The sequence below is a fragment of the Podarcis raffonei genome, chromosome 16 (assembly GCF_027172205.1).
Source record: "Podarcis raffonei isolate rPodRaf1 chromosome 16, rPodRaf1.pri, whole genome shotgun sequence".
NCBI lineage: Eukaryota > Metazoa > Chordata > Lepidosauria > Squamata > Lacertidae > Podarcis > Podarcis raffonei.
In genome coordinates this window covers 16,488,627-16,503,518 of record NC_070617.1, presented here as the reverse complement: position 1 = coordinate 16,503,518, position 14,892 = coordinate 16,488,627, and the positions used below count along the sequence as shown (strand labels likewise).

Here is a 14,892-nt window from a genome sequence, read left to right as displayed (position 1 = left end):
ATCGGAGCGCTGTGCACGAGGACAGCACGAGGGTACACGAGCCGGCCGCATGGAGCTGCCTGAGATCAACAGCGTAAAGGAGGGGGAAGGTGGGTGTGGGCCGCATATAAAACGGCCGCATCCGGATGACGGTGCCAATCGCCGAGGCAGGCTTGGGACAAAGAGGAGGCAGGAGTTCCTTAGCACTCCATTTGGCTATTACTCCTTTTATTTCGAGAAGACAAAGGGGGGAAACATGCGTTAAAAAAATAATTGCCTTTTCAATTTTGTCCCCTTAAAATAATTTCTGAGCACAAAAGCTAAGCTTTTCGGAACTCAGCCCACTTTGACCCTTTTGCCTGAGAATACTAATAACAGTTGGGTCACCATGGTGATGTTCAAGAAGATCAAGACCTTCGAAGTGGCCTTCAGCGAGCCTGACAAAGTCTACAGCAGCGGGGACAAGGTGGCTGGCCGTGTCGTGGTGGAGGTGGCCGAAGTCACCCGGGTCACCCGGGTCAGAGTTCTGGCTTGCGGGGTGGCCAAGGTCCTGTGGATCAAAGGGCCCCAGCAGTGCAAGCAGGAGATGGAATACCTTCGCTATGAAGATGTCCTCACCCTGGACGACCATCCAGCTGGTGAGCATCATGGTCTTTGGGGTGGGGGTCCTCTGTGTGTTTTGCGTCTCCGCTTTTGCAAAAGAATTGAAAGCCCTTCCTGGAATTTTGAGGAGCCCAACGAGTGGGTAGCTTTTGCAGCCTGGTCCTATGCATGGGGACTTGACTGTAGAGTAAGGAGACTTAGGATGGCACCTTTGGCTTTACATAGGAACATCGGAGGCTGCCTTATACAGAGTCATACCAATGATTCCTCTAGCTCAGTTTGTCTGCATGGACGGGCAGCGGTGGCTTTCCAAGTTCTCAGGCAGGGGATTCTTCCAGCCTTTCTTTGAGATGCTGATGGGGCTTGAACTTGGGACACTTTTGTTTGCAAAGCTAATGAGTTGGTTGGAATTGTGTCCTCTTCAGTGGCGTATATATACTTGGCTCTAAATACTTGGTCCAGTTCTGCTTTTTCTTGTTTAAACTGGCTTTTGGGGGCAGTTGTTTTTTTTTTTTTTTTTGTACTGGGTACAGCATCTTCCTGTGTATTCTGGGCTCTCTGTCTAGGTTTGAAACTTAGCACAGGCTCAGAACGGGATGGGAATGGAACTCTACCCCATTTAAAGACTGGCTTTCAAAACTTGCATCCCAGTCCTATGTGTGTTTACTTGGAATTAAGTCCCCATGAGCTTGATGGGCCTTGATTACCAAGTAAGCCCTTCTAAGATTGCAGCCTTGCAGGTCTGAGATGCAAGCAAGAGATTAGCATCAAATAGGCGCCAGCAGAGAAGAGAGAGATAATTTTCAGGCTTGGGAATAACCTAAAGCAGAGAACTACTAGGGAGTTGAACAAAGGGTCCAGGGTGATGGGTCACCTCTGAATAAAGGGCCAGCGGCGACTTCAAATCATTGTAGTTCCCTTGCTAAGCAAACTTCCGAGAGTACGGTATGTCCCAGTAACAGTTGGCGCAGCAGGGAACTGGCCAGCTGGGACTTCTGGCAGTGGATGTATTAATAGGTAGTGATTGCCTAGCAGTACGGGGAGTCCCTCATCCTGGGAGAGGGGTATAGTCGTCACCTTGGCTGAAGATCAGAGCAAGTGAGGAGAGCCAGGAAGATGTGAAATTCTTTAGACTGTTGGCTTCTGTAACTTGGACGTTTTGGTTTGTAATTGGACAGACACACAGATAGGAAAGGAGACTGAATTTTTTTTAACGGTTGAGACCTTAATTGCATGTGTGAGCAGCTAGTATTAAGGATGAGAAAAGTAGCAGTTCTTGAAATGCTGGCTTGTTGGTAAAACAGAACATGGGGGTTCCTTAAGCACCACTCAAGCTTAAATCTCTTACCTGCTTAATTTTTTGAAAGTGCACAGACATTGATAAAAAACACCTTGCATTGTTAGTCATCTTAAAATACTTAAAATATTTTCTCTGTAAGCCTAACACCTTTTTCTCTTTCTGTGGTGTCTTCCTAGATGCAGATGGTTCTGTGATTCTGAGACCAGGAAACACCTACGAGTACAAGTTTGGATTTGAGCTACCTCAGGGGTAGGTATTGGCCAGACATGGCCAGTGATACGTTAGTATTAAAATACAGGATTTATCACCGCTTGCCTGCCTTTCCTGTGTCTAATGAGACATTTGTATTCTTTCAGGCCGCTTGGTACTACTTTCAAGGGCAAATATGGCTGCGTTGACTATTGGGTGAAGGCTTTCTTGGATCGTCCATCCTTCCCGACTCAAGATATAAAGAAGCGCTTTGAGGTCATGGATCAAATTGACGTCAACACTCCAGACCTGATGGTAATTACCACTTGAGGTTGTCCTTTGATAGCCTTGGTCAGTTGTCAGTCATCAGCTTAGGTAGATTTAGCGCCACAGCTAATCTGAAACAGGCCATCTTTCAGCATTTTTCAGTGAACTTTACTTCAGAATTTGGAATTCTCTCTCCCAATTGCTGTTCAGTTGGTTCAAAGTCTTCACAGAGACATGCATCTCTGTTCATCTTTAGCTTGAAATTAATAGTCTGTGTCCAATTGTCTCATTTACTATCTGTTGAAGCAAGATACTTGTGAATAATTAGTTATAACTCAAGGGGTGATTGAAGGTCTGACAAGGTACCAAAGGCTGAACTCCTCTGGCTACAGATAGTACATATGAACAGGAGCAGCACTTTGGAAATTAGTCAATGTTGTATGTATGTAACAATATCTTCTTGTGCATTTCTTTTCAGTCACCTGTAGCTGCCAAGAAGGAAAAGAAAGTGTCCTGTATGTTTATCCCTGATGGGCATGTGTCTGTTAGTGCCAGGATTGACCGCAAAGGATTCTGTGAAGGTGAGACCTGGCTCCTTTCCTCTTCAGGAAACGGGAGTTGATGAGGAAGGGTGGAAAATTGGAATAAATAATGTAAATGGCTAGTAGTCAGACCTGTAACTGCTAGCTGTTCCTGTCAAGCCAAGCATAGTTCAAGGGCTGGAGATATAGGTGTGGTTTGGGGATTTAATGAGGAGCTTGGATGCAAGCAGGGAAAGTCATTATTGAAAAATGTGGCACCTAACTGATCTCAATGAAGATCTGCTCCAGTGGGCAAATTCTGTAGGTCTTCCACAACTAAGCTTCTTCTCCTTGTTGTTCTTACCAGGTGATGACATATGTATCAATGCCGACTTTGAGAACACCTGTTCCCGGATTGTGATGCCCAAGGCAGCCATTGTTGCCAAGCACACCTACCTGGCCAATGGGCAGACCAAGGTCTTCTCCCAGAAGCTCTCATGCGTCCGAGGCAACCACATTGTCTCTGGCATGTCTGAATCATGGCGTGGCAAGACCCTCCGGGTCAAGAAGATCAAACCGTCCATTCTAGGCTGCAACATCCTGCGTGTGGAGTACTTCTTGCAGGTGAGGGGCTTAGAAAGGCAACCCTCCCCAAATCTTCCTTGTTCTTTGCTTCTGTTGAGGGCTTACAAAATCCCTACTGATTTCAAGCACTGAGGTAATATTCAGGAGTGAATTCTGGGAACTGCATAGCCCCAGAATCTATTTTGAATTCTAGGCTGTCACCTGAAATGTTTTAAAAAGGCATTTCCTACATCGTTATCAAAACTGGCTAAGATACCTCTGGGCTTAAGACTTCCAAGGGAGATACATTCCAGTAGACTTAAGCCCTGACAACTTTAAGAACAGGACATTTGATCTGGATTAAAGAGCTTCACTGCAAGGTGGCTGACCTCTTAATTCCCAGCAAGCCAAGACAGAAAACACCATACTTCTGAAATATTCTGTCTGAGAGATCTTGCATTTAATGACAGCTGCTTTCAAGCCCTGAAACACATCCCTGTAGGCATTGAGTAGCCCTCCTTTCCCCACATCCCCCACAGACTATATTATCTCTCTCAAGAAGGCACCACATTACATCTCACCACATATTTTCCTGTGGGTTTTTTGCAGATCTATGTCAGTGTCCCAGGCTCCAAGAAGATCATCCTGGAGTTGCCACTCGTCATTGGAAGCAAGTCTTCTGGCATTGGCAGCCGCAGCTCTAGCATGGCCAGCCAGACCAGTTCCGAGATGAGCTGGGTGGACCTCAACATCCCAGATGCCCCAGAAGGTGAGCTGAGCTTCCCGGATGCCTTTTTGTTGTTGAAAACGTAGCCTTCAGAGTTAAGGTTGGCCTCTGCGAGGACACAATTGCAGGGGTTGGAAGTCTTTAGAAAGTGGGTGGTAAGAAGCAGCCTTGTCACTCAGCTTGAACCTGGGAAGAGCTAGGATTTCTAAATTTCATCAAGTATCTGTTGCTGCAAACACATTACACCAGAAGTATTTGATAGATTTAGGAAAGAGTGAACTGACGTGTATCTGTTTCTTTTCCAATATAGCACCTCCATGCTACCTGGACATTGTCCCTGAAGACCACCGCCTGGAGAGTCCCACCACCCCTCTTTTAGATGAGCTTGACAACTCCTTTGACAGCCCCATCTTCATGTATGCTCCAGAGTTCAAGTTCATGCCACCGCCTACCTACACAGAGGTGAGACATCTGATCTTGTCACACAATAAAATGTGACTGCAGCACAAACCAATAAACACTGCTTGCAAGTGGTAGGAATAAAACCAGGGCGAAGAGATGGGAGTGTGGGATTCATTAAAGAGGAGCCATTCAAAGCAAGCTTTCTGAATATCATTGTGGCTTCAGTAGGTTCTATTCTAAACTTCAGCTTTTGCACTCTTACCTGAAGGGGAATGGATCCAGTTGCAAAGCCTTAACATTTATTTCATTTCTATGGGATCATTCTGCCAAGTCCCCCAAGGTGGTCTTGCAATTAAAAATAGTAATGCAAATAAATAGTACAGAATATTTGCAAGCTGACTTCTGGAGCTGATAGACCTTCATCTTACACACACCCTCTGTTCTTCCCTCTTTTCCAGGTGGATCCTTGCACTATCAACAACAATGTCCAGTGAGCACCAATCAAAGGACATTTAGGCAGTTGTCTTTTATCCAGCTTTTTCTGGACTTTTAACAATTGCACTCACAGAGATTATGCACCAGGCAGAAATTCCCTGATGAAAAGGGAAGGAAGACCTCATGGTGTCAGCACATCTCGTGGAAGACTTGTCGGCAAGGAGCTGAATTGAATGGCTATCTTTATGCCTTTGTGTACTTGCCACAGGCCAAGAGAAGCTATGTGGGTCAGTGGTGGACCCCAGCCTCGGCTCTCCCCTATAGCCAGGTGCTGAAGTGAAACTTTCAAGATGGGACTGTAGGGTAGGGCAGGCATTTCTGAATGAGGGGAGGTGAAAGGCCAACAACAGATCAACCGTTTTGAAGAAATACTACTGAATGACAACCAGCGACCATTTGTATCTGTTCAAAATTGTTTTGAATGTGGTGATTTAGATACATGAGGTTGTATGTCTGAAGATAGGACAAGCAAGCTTTTGGTAGTTTGTTTCTTACAGTTTTTTTGAGTAAAAGTGCTTTTCTCAGGTTTTAAAACCTAACACCCTGATCTTTGGGACACTTGGAAAAAAGTGTGGGGCGAGTTGCTAGATGGACAGTGATAGGTTGGTAGGTGTTGCTGCAGATGCTGGATGGGATTGGGGTATTCTCTCAATAGCATTAAGTGAAGGAATGAGGTGAGAATAGAAAAGTATAGCAGGTGGTGTTAAGTGTTAGGTTGTAATAAACACTCCATCCAAAGGGGCAAAAAAAAAAAAGCCCCAGGGAGAAGAACTCCCAACTTCTTATGAAGCAATAATTTTGTGTTCTTTTGTGTTTGCCTATCGAGCAAATCAAACGCTGTTTAGAAGTCTAGCTTTCTAAAACAGTCTCAAGTGTTGTTGTAATGGACTTTTGTGGCACTTAATTTCTGTGGTTTTTGTTCTGTTTTTGTCTAATTCTATGTTCTCCTTAGTATGTAAACAAGCAAACATTGTATAAGGGAGAAAAATCACTATATGCCTATTTTTTTTCTTATCTTGAATCTTTAGTTTTGTGTGACTATAAACCAATGTTGATAATTTGGGGTATGGGGCAAGTTGTTGGCAGCCTTGAATGATGCAAGGGCAGGATCTGAAGCTCTGGTGTGGGGGGGCAGCACTTTCCCCCACCATCTTCTTGAGAGGTTTCTCATGCATTCCCTTGCTTCCTTGGTTATCAAAAGCCCAGCACTATCTAAAGACCAATCTCTGTATATTTTGTTGAATGGTGCCAAACAGCTTTGTACTTTCCCACAAAGCTGACACAAGCAGAATAAAATCGGGCATGGCTTTAGGCTTGCAATAAGGAAGCATATCTATTTCTGGGCTGCTCTTCTTCACCCCCACCCCTATATTTTTCAGCAAATAACTTGGTTTATTCCCCACTGATGGAAAAATGCACTTTCTTTAAACAGTTTTTGAAAAACAGCACTGCATATCTAAAGTGTTAATTGATCCCAGATTTTGTCACTCCAAATATCTTGTCACAAGATACTATATAAGTGACAGTTGGACATAAATTTGGGTGTACTGATTTGTTTTCCTATTGTGTATTTTGTTGCTCCGTTTTGCTTTATTTTGTACTGGTTTGAAAATTTAATTATATTTTGTACTACTGCAGTTCTGCAGAATCCCCCTTTTGGGGTCATGTTTCTAATAAATGTTCAAAAATTGAAATGCCAGTGTCTTTGCTTTATCTGCTTAGGCGTTCTGGAGGGAGGCTAGGTGGCGGGGTGGTAGTGGTCAGTTTCTCACCACATCCTCAAATTCTGCACATGACCATGCAATTGTAAGTGGTTTTGCATTAACTTAATTTGCACAATACATATGGTGAACTGGATATAACAGGATCATAATAATAAAAAATTTTATTTATATCCCGCCCTCGCCAGCCGAAGCCGGGAAGGGAAATCTCTAAGTTCATGTGAATGAAAACTTACCAAAAACCCATCTTCATATAACTGAAAGGGACACAAAAGTGTGATCTAGTCCAACCCCATTAGCAGGAATCGCAGCTGATGGCATATAAAGAAATGGGTTTTCTAATGCTAATGGGAGCCAGTGTTGCACAAATTCAAATTCCTACCTTGCCATGATGCTCAAGGGGTGGTGATGTTGGGATACTTGGTTTAACTTGCCTAAAGGTGCTTGTGGTAATAAAAGAGGTATTCATATGTTCTGCCCTCAGCTCCCTGGGCTGAGGTGGTAGATGAATGTAACAAAGGTACCAAACAATAATATAAAAGACTATTTCAAATGGACTCAGGGCCCTGTTAAATCCAAATTACGGGAAAGGCACTTCACTCACTGAAGCTTGTAATTCTCGTCTTCCTGCTGGATGTTTTTGTGTGAGACCCACTGAACTTGCCTAATGGGAAGGTTTAAAAAATATATATCTAGCAACTAATTTGGAGACTCTTGTTGGGGCAATGCCTACCTACCTATTAGCTGCATTAAATCTCAAAAACAAAATGTAGCCAGTTCCATTTGTGCCTCTTGGGTGTGTAGGTTGCAAATCGGCACTATGTTTCCCTTTGGCCAATCAGTATAGCAGCAAGTAATGGGGTTGAGAGGACCTCTGAGAAAACTTGAACCCTAATGCTGCTAACTTAACCATTGCTGGGAGCACCTGAGGTCTTAATGATACCCTAGAGGACACTGGCAGAGATGTGAAAGCCAATGACCAATGCACTCTTGCTTTGTGGGGGATCCTTTAGGAAGCAGAACAGAAATCGCCACAACTTTGATAAAACCTGCTGTTGAGCTGAGCGATGGAAGTTGTCAAGACCAGTGATCCATTTAACCCAGCTCTGCCTCTTCTGACTTTGCATCAGTGAGCTTTCTGCCTGGGTAAGGTAAAGGGACCCCTGACCATTAGGTCCAGTCATGGCCGACTGGGGTTGCAGCACTCATCTCGCTTTATTGGCCAAGGGAGCCGGCGTACAGCTTCCGGGTCATGTGGCCAGCATGACCAAGCCGCTTCTGGCGAACCAGAGCAGCGCACGGAAACGCCATTTACTTTCCCGCCGGAGCGGTACCTATTTATCTACTTGCACTTTGACATGCTTTCGAACTGCTAGGTTGGCAGGAGCTGGGACCGAGCAACGGGAGCTCACCGTGTCGCAGGGATTCAAATCGCCGACCTTCTGATCGGCAAGTCCTAGGCTCTGTGGTTTAACCCACAGCGCCACCTGCGTCTGCCTGGGTACGTTTTTCAAAACTCAGAACCATCTGCACATTCAGCTATGCCCCCCCCCCCGCTCCCATACATACTCAGATCTTGGGTTGCCTCTCAGAGAGCGTTTCAGAGGGTTTTCAACGAGGGACAGGGCCTTTTCAGTGGTGGCCTCTCCACAGAATGCTCTCCCAAGCCAGGCCTGCCAGGTGCCAACATTAACACTCTTTTGGTGCCAGGTTTAGATGTACCTCTTCTCTCAGGCTTTTGAATGACTGTGACGATCTTTCTTATTGCTGTTTCCATGTTGTGCATTTTAGGGACGGGGTATTATTTGAATCGTTAAACTTGGTGGCGGGTTTGTTTTAATTACATGTGTTGCCTAGAGAAATTATAATGAACATCCCGGCAAGGCTGCCTGGCGCCAGCACTGAACATCCTCGTGACTCCAGGTAAAACCCTTTTATCTTCTCCCAGGGTAGCATGTGACTAGTTCTCATGAATGTTCTGCTATTTACCATAGAAAATGTTTCCTACTGCTAATGTTTTTTCTGGGTCTTTTTCTGGATCATTTGGTTCCTAATTTTTTTGTGTGTGTGTGAGAGTTGCTTAAAGAGATTTTTTTATTTTTTTGGCAGTAAGTAACAACAACAACCTTTTTAAATTTATTTTTATTTCCACAGTGGGAACAGGATGTTGAATTAGATGGGCCATTGCCCTGAATCAGCAGGCTCTTCTTATATTCTTAAGGCTGGTCAGCACACTGGATGACAGTGGTTTCCCCCAAGATCTCAGGCAGGAGACTTTGCTTGGAGATACCAGGAATACTAGGAAAGGAACCTGGGACCTTTTGTGAGCTTAGCAACTGTTTTGCCACTGAGCTACAGCCGTTTCCCCCTGGAAACCCACCAATGTTGGCAGACACGCTCCTTTTTGTCTAATAACATCTCTGTGTTCATTCAATTTTTATACCTATGCCCCCATTTATACACATTTCTTTATACCGTTAGCATGTTTACACAGGAATGCAGGAATGCATAAAGATAAAATAGATGAGAACTACAATAAATTAAAATCAGCATATGCCTATACACCATCATTCTACTTACTGTTTCAAAATTGAAAAAAGGCTAATTTATCCACAAATATTTACTTGTAATTTCTTAGGATATGTTAATTTGATCTTTATCATAATTGACCATATGCTCCGCTCCCCCATCCATTAAAAAATGGATTGGTTTGAATGTGTAATACATGCACAGGCAGACATACACTGTTTTCATGAACAGCAAACAATCACACAGATTTAGCCATTTTGGAACCTAGCAAGGACATTTTCAAGTTTAACTGAACTCTTCTTCATGCAAGGAGTTTTTGAAGAGTTCTGTGAAAGCTGAAAGCTCACGTCCTTCAATGCGAACCTTAACCAGCCCAGCGAAAGATGCTGTTTCTTCAATTAATATATTTTATCTCTTCTCCTTTGGAAGCAATGTCAGCGACTGCCATTAACAGCTTCACTCCGAGGAGTCAATAAAGTTAAAAGGGTACATAAAAATGGAGAAAAAACTTATCTCTGCTTGGCTCAGCCTGGCAACCGTGTTAAATGGGCAAGCCGTTAGCCATGGTGGTAAGGGAAACACAAACAAGCATAATCGCAAAGGTGCCCCAGATAAGGTAGATGAAATCTTGCAATCAGATCAGAGGGCAGTGGCCTACAATTAAATTGCCCTAAGAGAGGTCTGGCAGTTGTTTGTTCTAATGGCTCGTGAGAGATGGGACTGGGTAGGAGGAGGCTGCAGCATGTATACGTGAGATAAAAATGATGCACGTCATGTAGAGTCTTATCTGTCTCTCATTGCCCCGTCTGTGCACGGAGCAGCGGGGCAGCTGAGGTTTCATAAAGCCTTCTGCTTCCAAACAGTCCAGACTCTGAAAATTCCACGAAATGGGCTCCTTTGCTGCTCAGCACATTACAACAGGGCAGCAGCGCTCCTTTGCAGATTCTGCAGCCGATGCACTAATGTGTTTGGAAAGCTCTGCGTTAGACAATCAAAACACAAACACTGGTCAGTAGGCAAGCAAAGATGGAGTGAGGAATCCCAGCCCACTTGCAAAAAAATTGATCCCAAGCAAAACCCGTCTCACGTTGCTAGGGGGGAAAGTGCCTCTGAGTTTGTGCAAAGGATCCTTTCCCTCACTGCTTGAGGCATCTTTCATAGCTCAGGCTGCAGGATCTGCTGAGAGCCGCCCAGGGTCCTGACTTCACCTGTATTGCTCTAACCTGAGTGGAAGAGGTGCCAGCTATTGCTCCTGCTTCTCCCGAGACCCCAAACCCCAGCAGGATGGGGCAACAACTGCTGTGCAGTTACAGAGCTGCTCTGTGAATCGCGGGCTCCACTACTGCCTGCTCCCACTCCTCTGCCCCTGACATGAGAGGTCCTGGCCAGGTATCTGAAAAGACCACCCAGAGAACTCATTGATCTAACCTCCTTCCACCTCATCTTGATGCTTCATAAAAAGAATTGAGATTTAGGTGTGCAATAATCTTCTTTTTGAAGTGAATCAAACAAATAGACACAGCAAAAATAACAGAAACAAGAACAAAAACAGGAAAGTATATACGGAAGAGACAAATGATTTTTTTTAGGAAAGCCAAGTTTCACCTTGCACTGTGGAGAGGGAGCCTGATCCACCTTGTCTGCTCCACCTTGCTTTCAACACATTTTCGTGATATTTCCTTTTCAAATATGTAGAAATAATTTTTAATCCTCAACAATATTCTGCTGTGCTCATGTTCCATGTCTGCCCTGAGGATGCTGTGCAATGCTTTTCTTTCAATACCTTCTCTCTCTTTTTTTCTTATTTCCTTTCTGTAATTTTGTCCTGGTCTTTATAATTTTAAAACTTCAGTAAAAATTATATGAAAAGCAAACAAACCCAAAATTGCAACCAGCTTGCAAAAGCGCAGCTGGTGGGTGCTCTCGCCAGCATCTCAAAGAGCAGGAGAAGAGACTTTGGGCCAAGAGAAGATGGTAACCTTTGTACAACATGTTTTGGAGAGAGGACTCTGCCAACGGGCTTATCCGACACCACTGCTGAAATAAGCCAACCCAGTTGATCCCCCTTCAGCCTAGCGGGACAGGTGGGAAAGGGCCCACAGGCCAACCAGGGTAAAGTTGAGAGGGAGGGAGGAGGTGGGAGGTAGGCTGGGGAGGGAGGGAGAATGTAAGGTTGATCTAAGGGTCACCCTCAACTTGCCATGCAGACAGCTGCCAGTCAGTGGTTGCCTCTGCAAAGATTGCTTGGGCAGAGCAATCTGAGTCCAGCAGGGCTGGATGAAGTTACAGACCTAGCAGCAAATCCTGATACACTCCTCAGAAGTGTTTTTTTAAAAAAATAGGCTTGGTGGCTCAAGTCCGCTTAGCAGCCATTCTTGGGAGCACCCCGATTCCAGATTTTTGTGTTCATGGGTGAAGAGTCTGCAGACAAATGGTGGTAATTGTTAAGAGATCAGAAGGATATAATCCATTTGTTCCCAAAATGTGTGGTATTGCCCTCCGGGGGGGGGGGAGATTACCCGGGGGGGGGCGCTAAGAGGCAAGGGGGTGGCAGAGGGGCACTGGAGACATCGATGACTCTCTGGCTTTGAAAAGCGAGTTCCTCTCCTCAGCTATGTTGAATTAAACTACATCGTTTTCATTGCATTTTGAATAAACGTGCAACTAATTGTTAGTGTTTCGAATTTCGTTGTGCTTTCATGTTCCTTAGTGGGTTGTGCAAACTGCTGTTCTGAATGATGCTTTTCATAGGGCAAGGGGCACTGAGGATGAGTTCATGAAACCAAGGGGATGGTTGCCAGAAAAACTGGGAACCACTGATAATAATCTGTAATTGGAGAGCTGGAAAATGTGTGGAAAAGGATGGTCGAGGGTGTGTGTGTGTGAGAGAGAGCACCTTTCCCAGGAGGAAAGCTAAAATCAGGGATAAAACAGATGTTCTTGGACTCCATCTCCCCCCTGACCTCTGGCCTTGCTGGTGAAGTCCATTTTGAAGGCCGCAGGTTCCCCATCCCTATCACATGGAGACAACAGAAGAGCATTGGGCGTGTTATGTAAAGGAGCCTACAGGTAATGACATCTGTTAGAAGTGATACAACCTCTGTCAAAACTCCCAGATTGCTTTGCCCACCAGACCATGCAAGGCAATTCCTCTGAACTCCATGCCCAGCAACCAGAGCTAGCCATATTGTATATCAGTCTAAATAGCAGGGTTCTCTGCCAACACTAAGTAAGTCTTAAATAAGCAGCCCTGATAAAATTACATAAGATCCATGTCTGTGGCCAGTATCTCTAGAGCAGTGTGCCCCAACCTGTGCCCCCTTCAGATGTTTTGGACTACAACTCCTATCAGCTCCAGCCAACACTCGCTGAGGACGATTGGAGTTGTAGCCCAATACATCTGGAGGGAACCAGGTTGGGGAGTAGGGCTGCTCTAAAGTACTAGCTGCAGATATTAAGTAGTGTCTTTGCACATGTGGTGAATGCACAGAATTCGCTTTGCTGAGGATCTCAGAATATCTTTTTCTTTAAGAACCCCGAATCTTAATTTTAAAATTGCTGGGATTGTTTCGTTTTGGGCAGTTGAAAGTTAGTTAATGATGAACAGCACATACTTACTTCAGAAATATATTTTGTTAAGTTTCTCACATTGGGACCTGTTCTTTCCCCCCCTTTTCATTTACAAAACTCTGTAATATGATGGTGGGCTTAAAAGCAGTCCCAGCCAGCACAGTGTTGTTGTTCTTGAAATCAGTTCTTATATTTATATCCAGGGCTTTTGTTCAGCCAGAACTCTCCGGAACTCAGTCATGGCACTTCTCAGGTGAGCACCATTATAAGAGAACAAGGGAGGCGTTCATGGTGAGTTGCAGCACCTCTTTTTCTCGAAAAATATCACTGTTTATATCTCACTGTTTTCTCTTAAATGCTTGCAGAGAGGGAATGCTCATAATAGATTGTCATTGAATTGGCTATTCACTGTCTTGCACTGGAGTTACCTGCAAATCACAGCCTCTGGAAATCCTTATTTTTCTTTGCATTTATATGCCAGAGAGCAAAGTTTAACAGCTGGCCTCCCTTTCCTGCAGCCAGTGATCAGCACCTGTAAAAATCTCAAGTTCAGGAAATCTCAAGGTCAGATACCCTGAGGCATTTATGGTCCGAGAACGGTTACGACTTTCATGTGACTCTCTCTTACCTTTGATGACCGAAATAAAAGTATTGCAAACAAAGGGTGGTTGGGAAATTAACAGAATTTCCTAGTAAAAGATTGTTCTCAAAATGCATTCATTAATGTTAACCTCCTCCTCCTTGCTGCCCACTCCAGTCTACTTCTCACACCAAGGCAAAAGCATTATGGCAAGTGAGGGCTCCTTTGCGCATGTGCAGAGTGTCTTTCCTACAAGGAGATGAATAGAGCACAACAGTCCTGCTCTGGGATACTGGGAATGTAAATCAACTGCTGCTCTGACTTCAAAGCCTATATACTCCCAAACGTATTTTCATAGCCATGAGGCATGAGAACTAGAAACTTGGAGGCCTCATCATAATCCTGGATTTGCAGGGAGTGAGGGAGAAGAAGGCAGACGAGAAAGCAGAAGATAGAGTGACACAGAGGGAAACGGTGATTTTAAACAACAGTGGATATTTTAATAAAGCTGGGGTGGAAGGACACAGAGGAAAACGTTAGTTTTAAACAACAGCGGATCTCTGAGTAAGGCTGGGAAGGAAAGACACAGAAGTGGGGAGGAAACATCGACATGGAGGGTGAAAGCAGGAGTGCTGCAGACGAGAACAGAGAAGGGAGAAATGTAAAGTATTGCACTTGGGCAAAAAAAATGAGAGGCACAAATACAAGATGGGTGACACCTGGCTTGAGAGCACTACATGTGAAAAGGATCTAGGAGTCTTGGTTGACCACAAACAAGACATAGAATCATAGAATCATAGAATCATAGAATCATAGAGTTGGAAGAGACCACAAGGGCCATCGAGTCCAACCCCCTGCCAAGCAGGAAACACCATCAGAGCACTCCTGACATATGGTTGTCAAGCCTCTGCTTAAAGACCTCCAAAGAAGGAGACTCCACCACACTCCTTGGCAGCAAATTCCACTGTCGAACAGCTCTTACTGTCAGGAAGTTCTTCCTAATGTTTAGGTGGAATCTTCTTTCTTGTAGTTTGGATCCATTGCTCCGTGTCCGCTTCTCTGGAGCAGCAGAAAACAACCTTTCTCCCTCCTCTATGTGACATCCTTTTATATATTTGAACATGGCTATCATATCACCCCTTAACCTCCTCTTCTCCAGGCTAAACAAGCCCAGCTCCCTTAGCCGTTCCTCATAAGGCATCGTTTCCAGGCCTTTGACCATTTTGGTTGCCCTCCTCTGGACACGTTCCAGTTTGTCAATGTCCTTCTTGAACTGTGGTGCCCAGAACTGGACACAGTACTCCAGGTGAGGTCTGACCAGAGCAGAATACAGTGGCACTATTACTTCCCTTGATCTAGATGCTATACTCCTATTGATGCAGCCCAGAATTGCATTGGCTTTTTTAGCTGCCGCGTCACACTGTTGGCTCATGTCAAGTTTGTGG

At 44.6% G+C, this 14,892-nt stretch overlaps 1 protein-coding gene across 1 annotated transcript; it reads left to right on the top strand.

The window, feature by feature from the left end:
- Positions 1-122: 122 nt before the first annotated feature.
- Positions 123-6,741, top strand: TXNIP (thioredoxin interacting protein). Its single transcript, XM_053368158.1, has 8 exons — positions 123-617; positions 2,059-2,131; positions 2,239-2,386; positions 2,817-2,919; positions 3,227-3,483; positions 4,033-4,192; positions 4,461-4,612; positions 5,011-6,741. Exons 1-8 carry the CDS (start codon positions 368-370, stop codon positions 5,044-5,046), a joined length of 1,179 nt encoding a protein of 392 aa, XP_053224133.1. The 5' UTR covers positions 123-367; the 3' UTR covers positions 5,047-6,741.
- Positions 6,742-14,892: the final 8,151 nt, after the last annotated feature.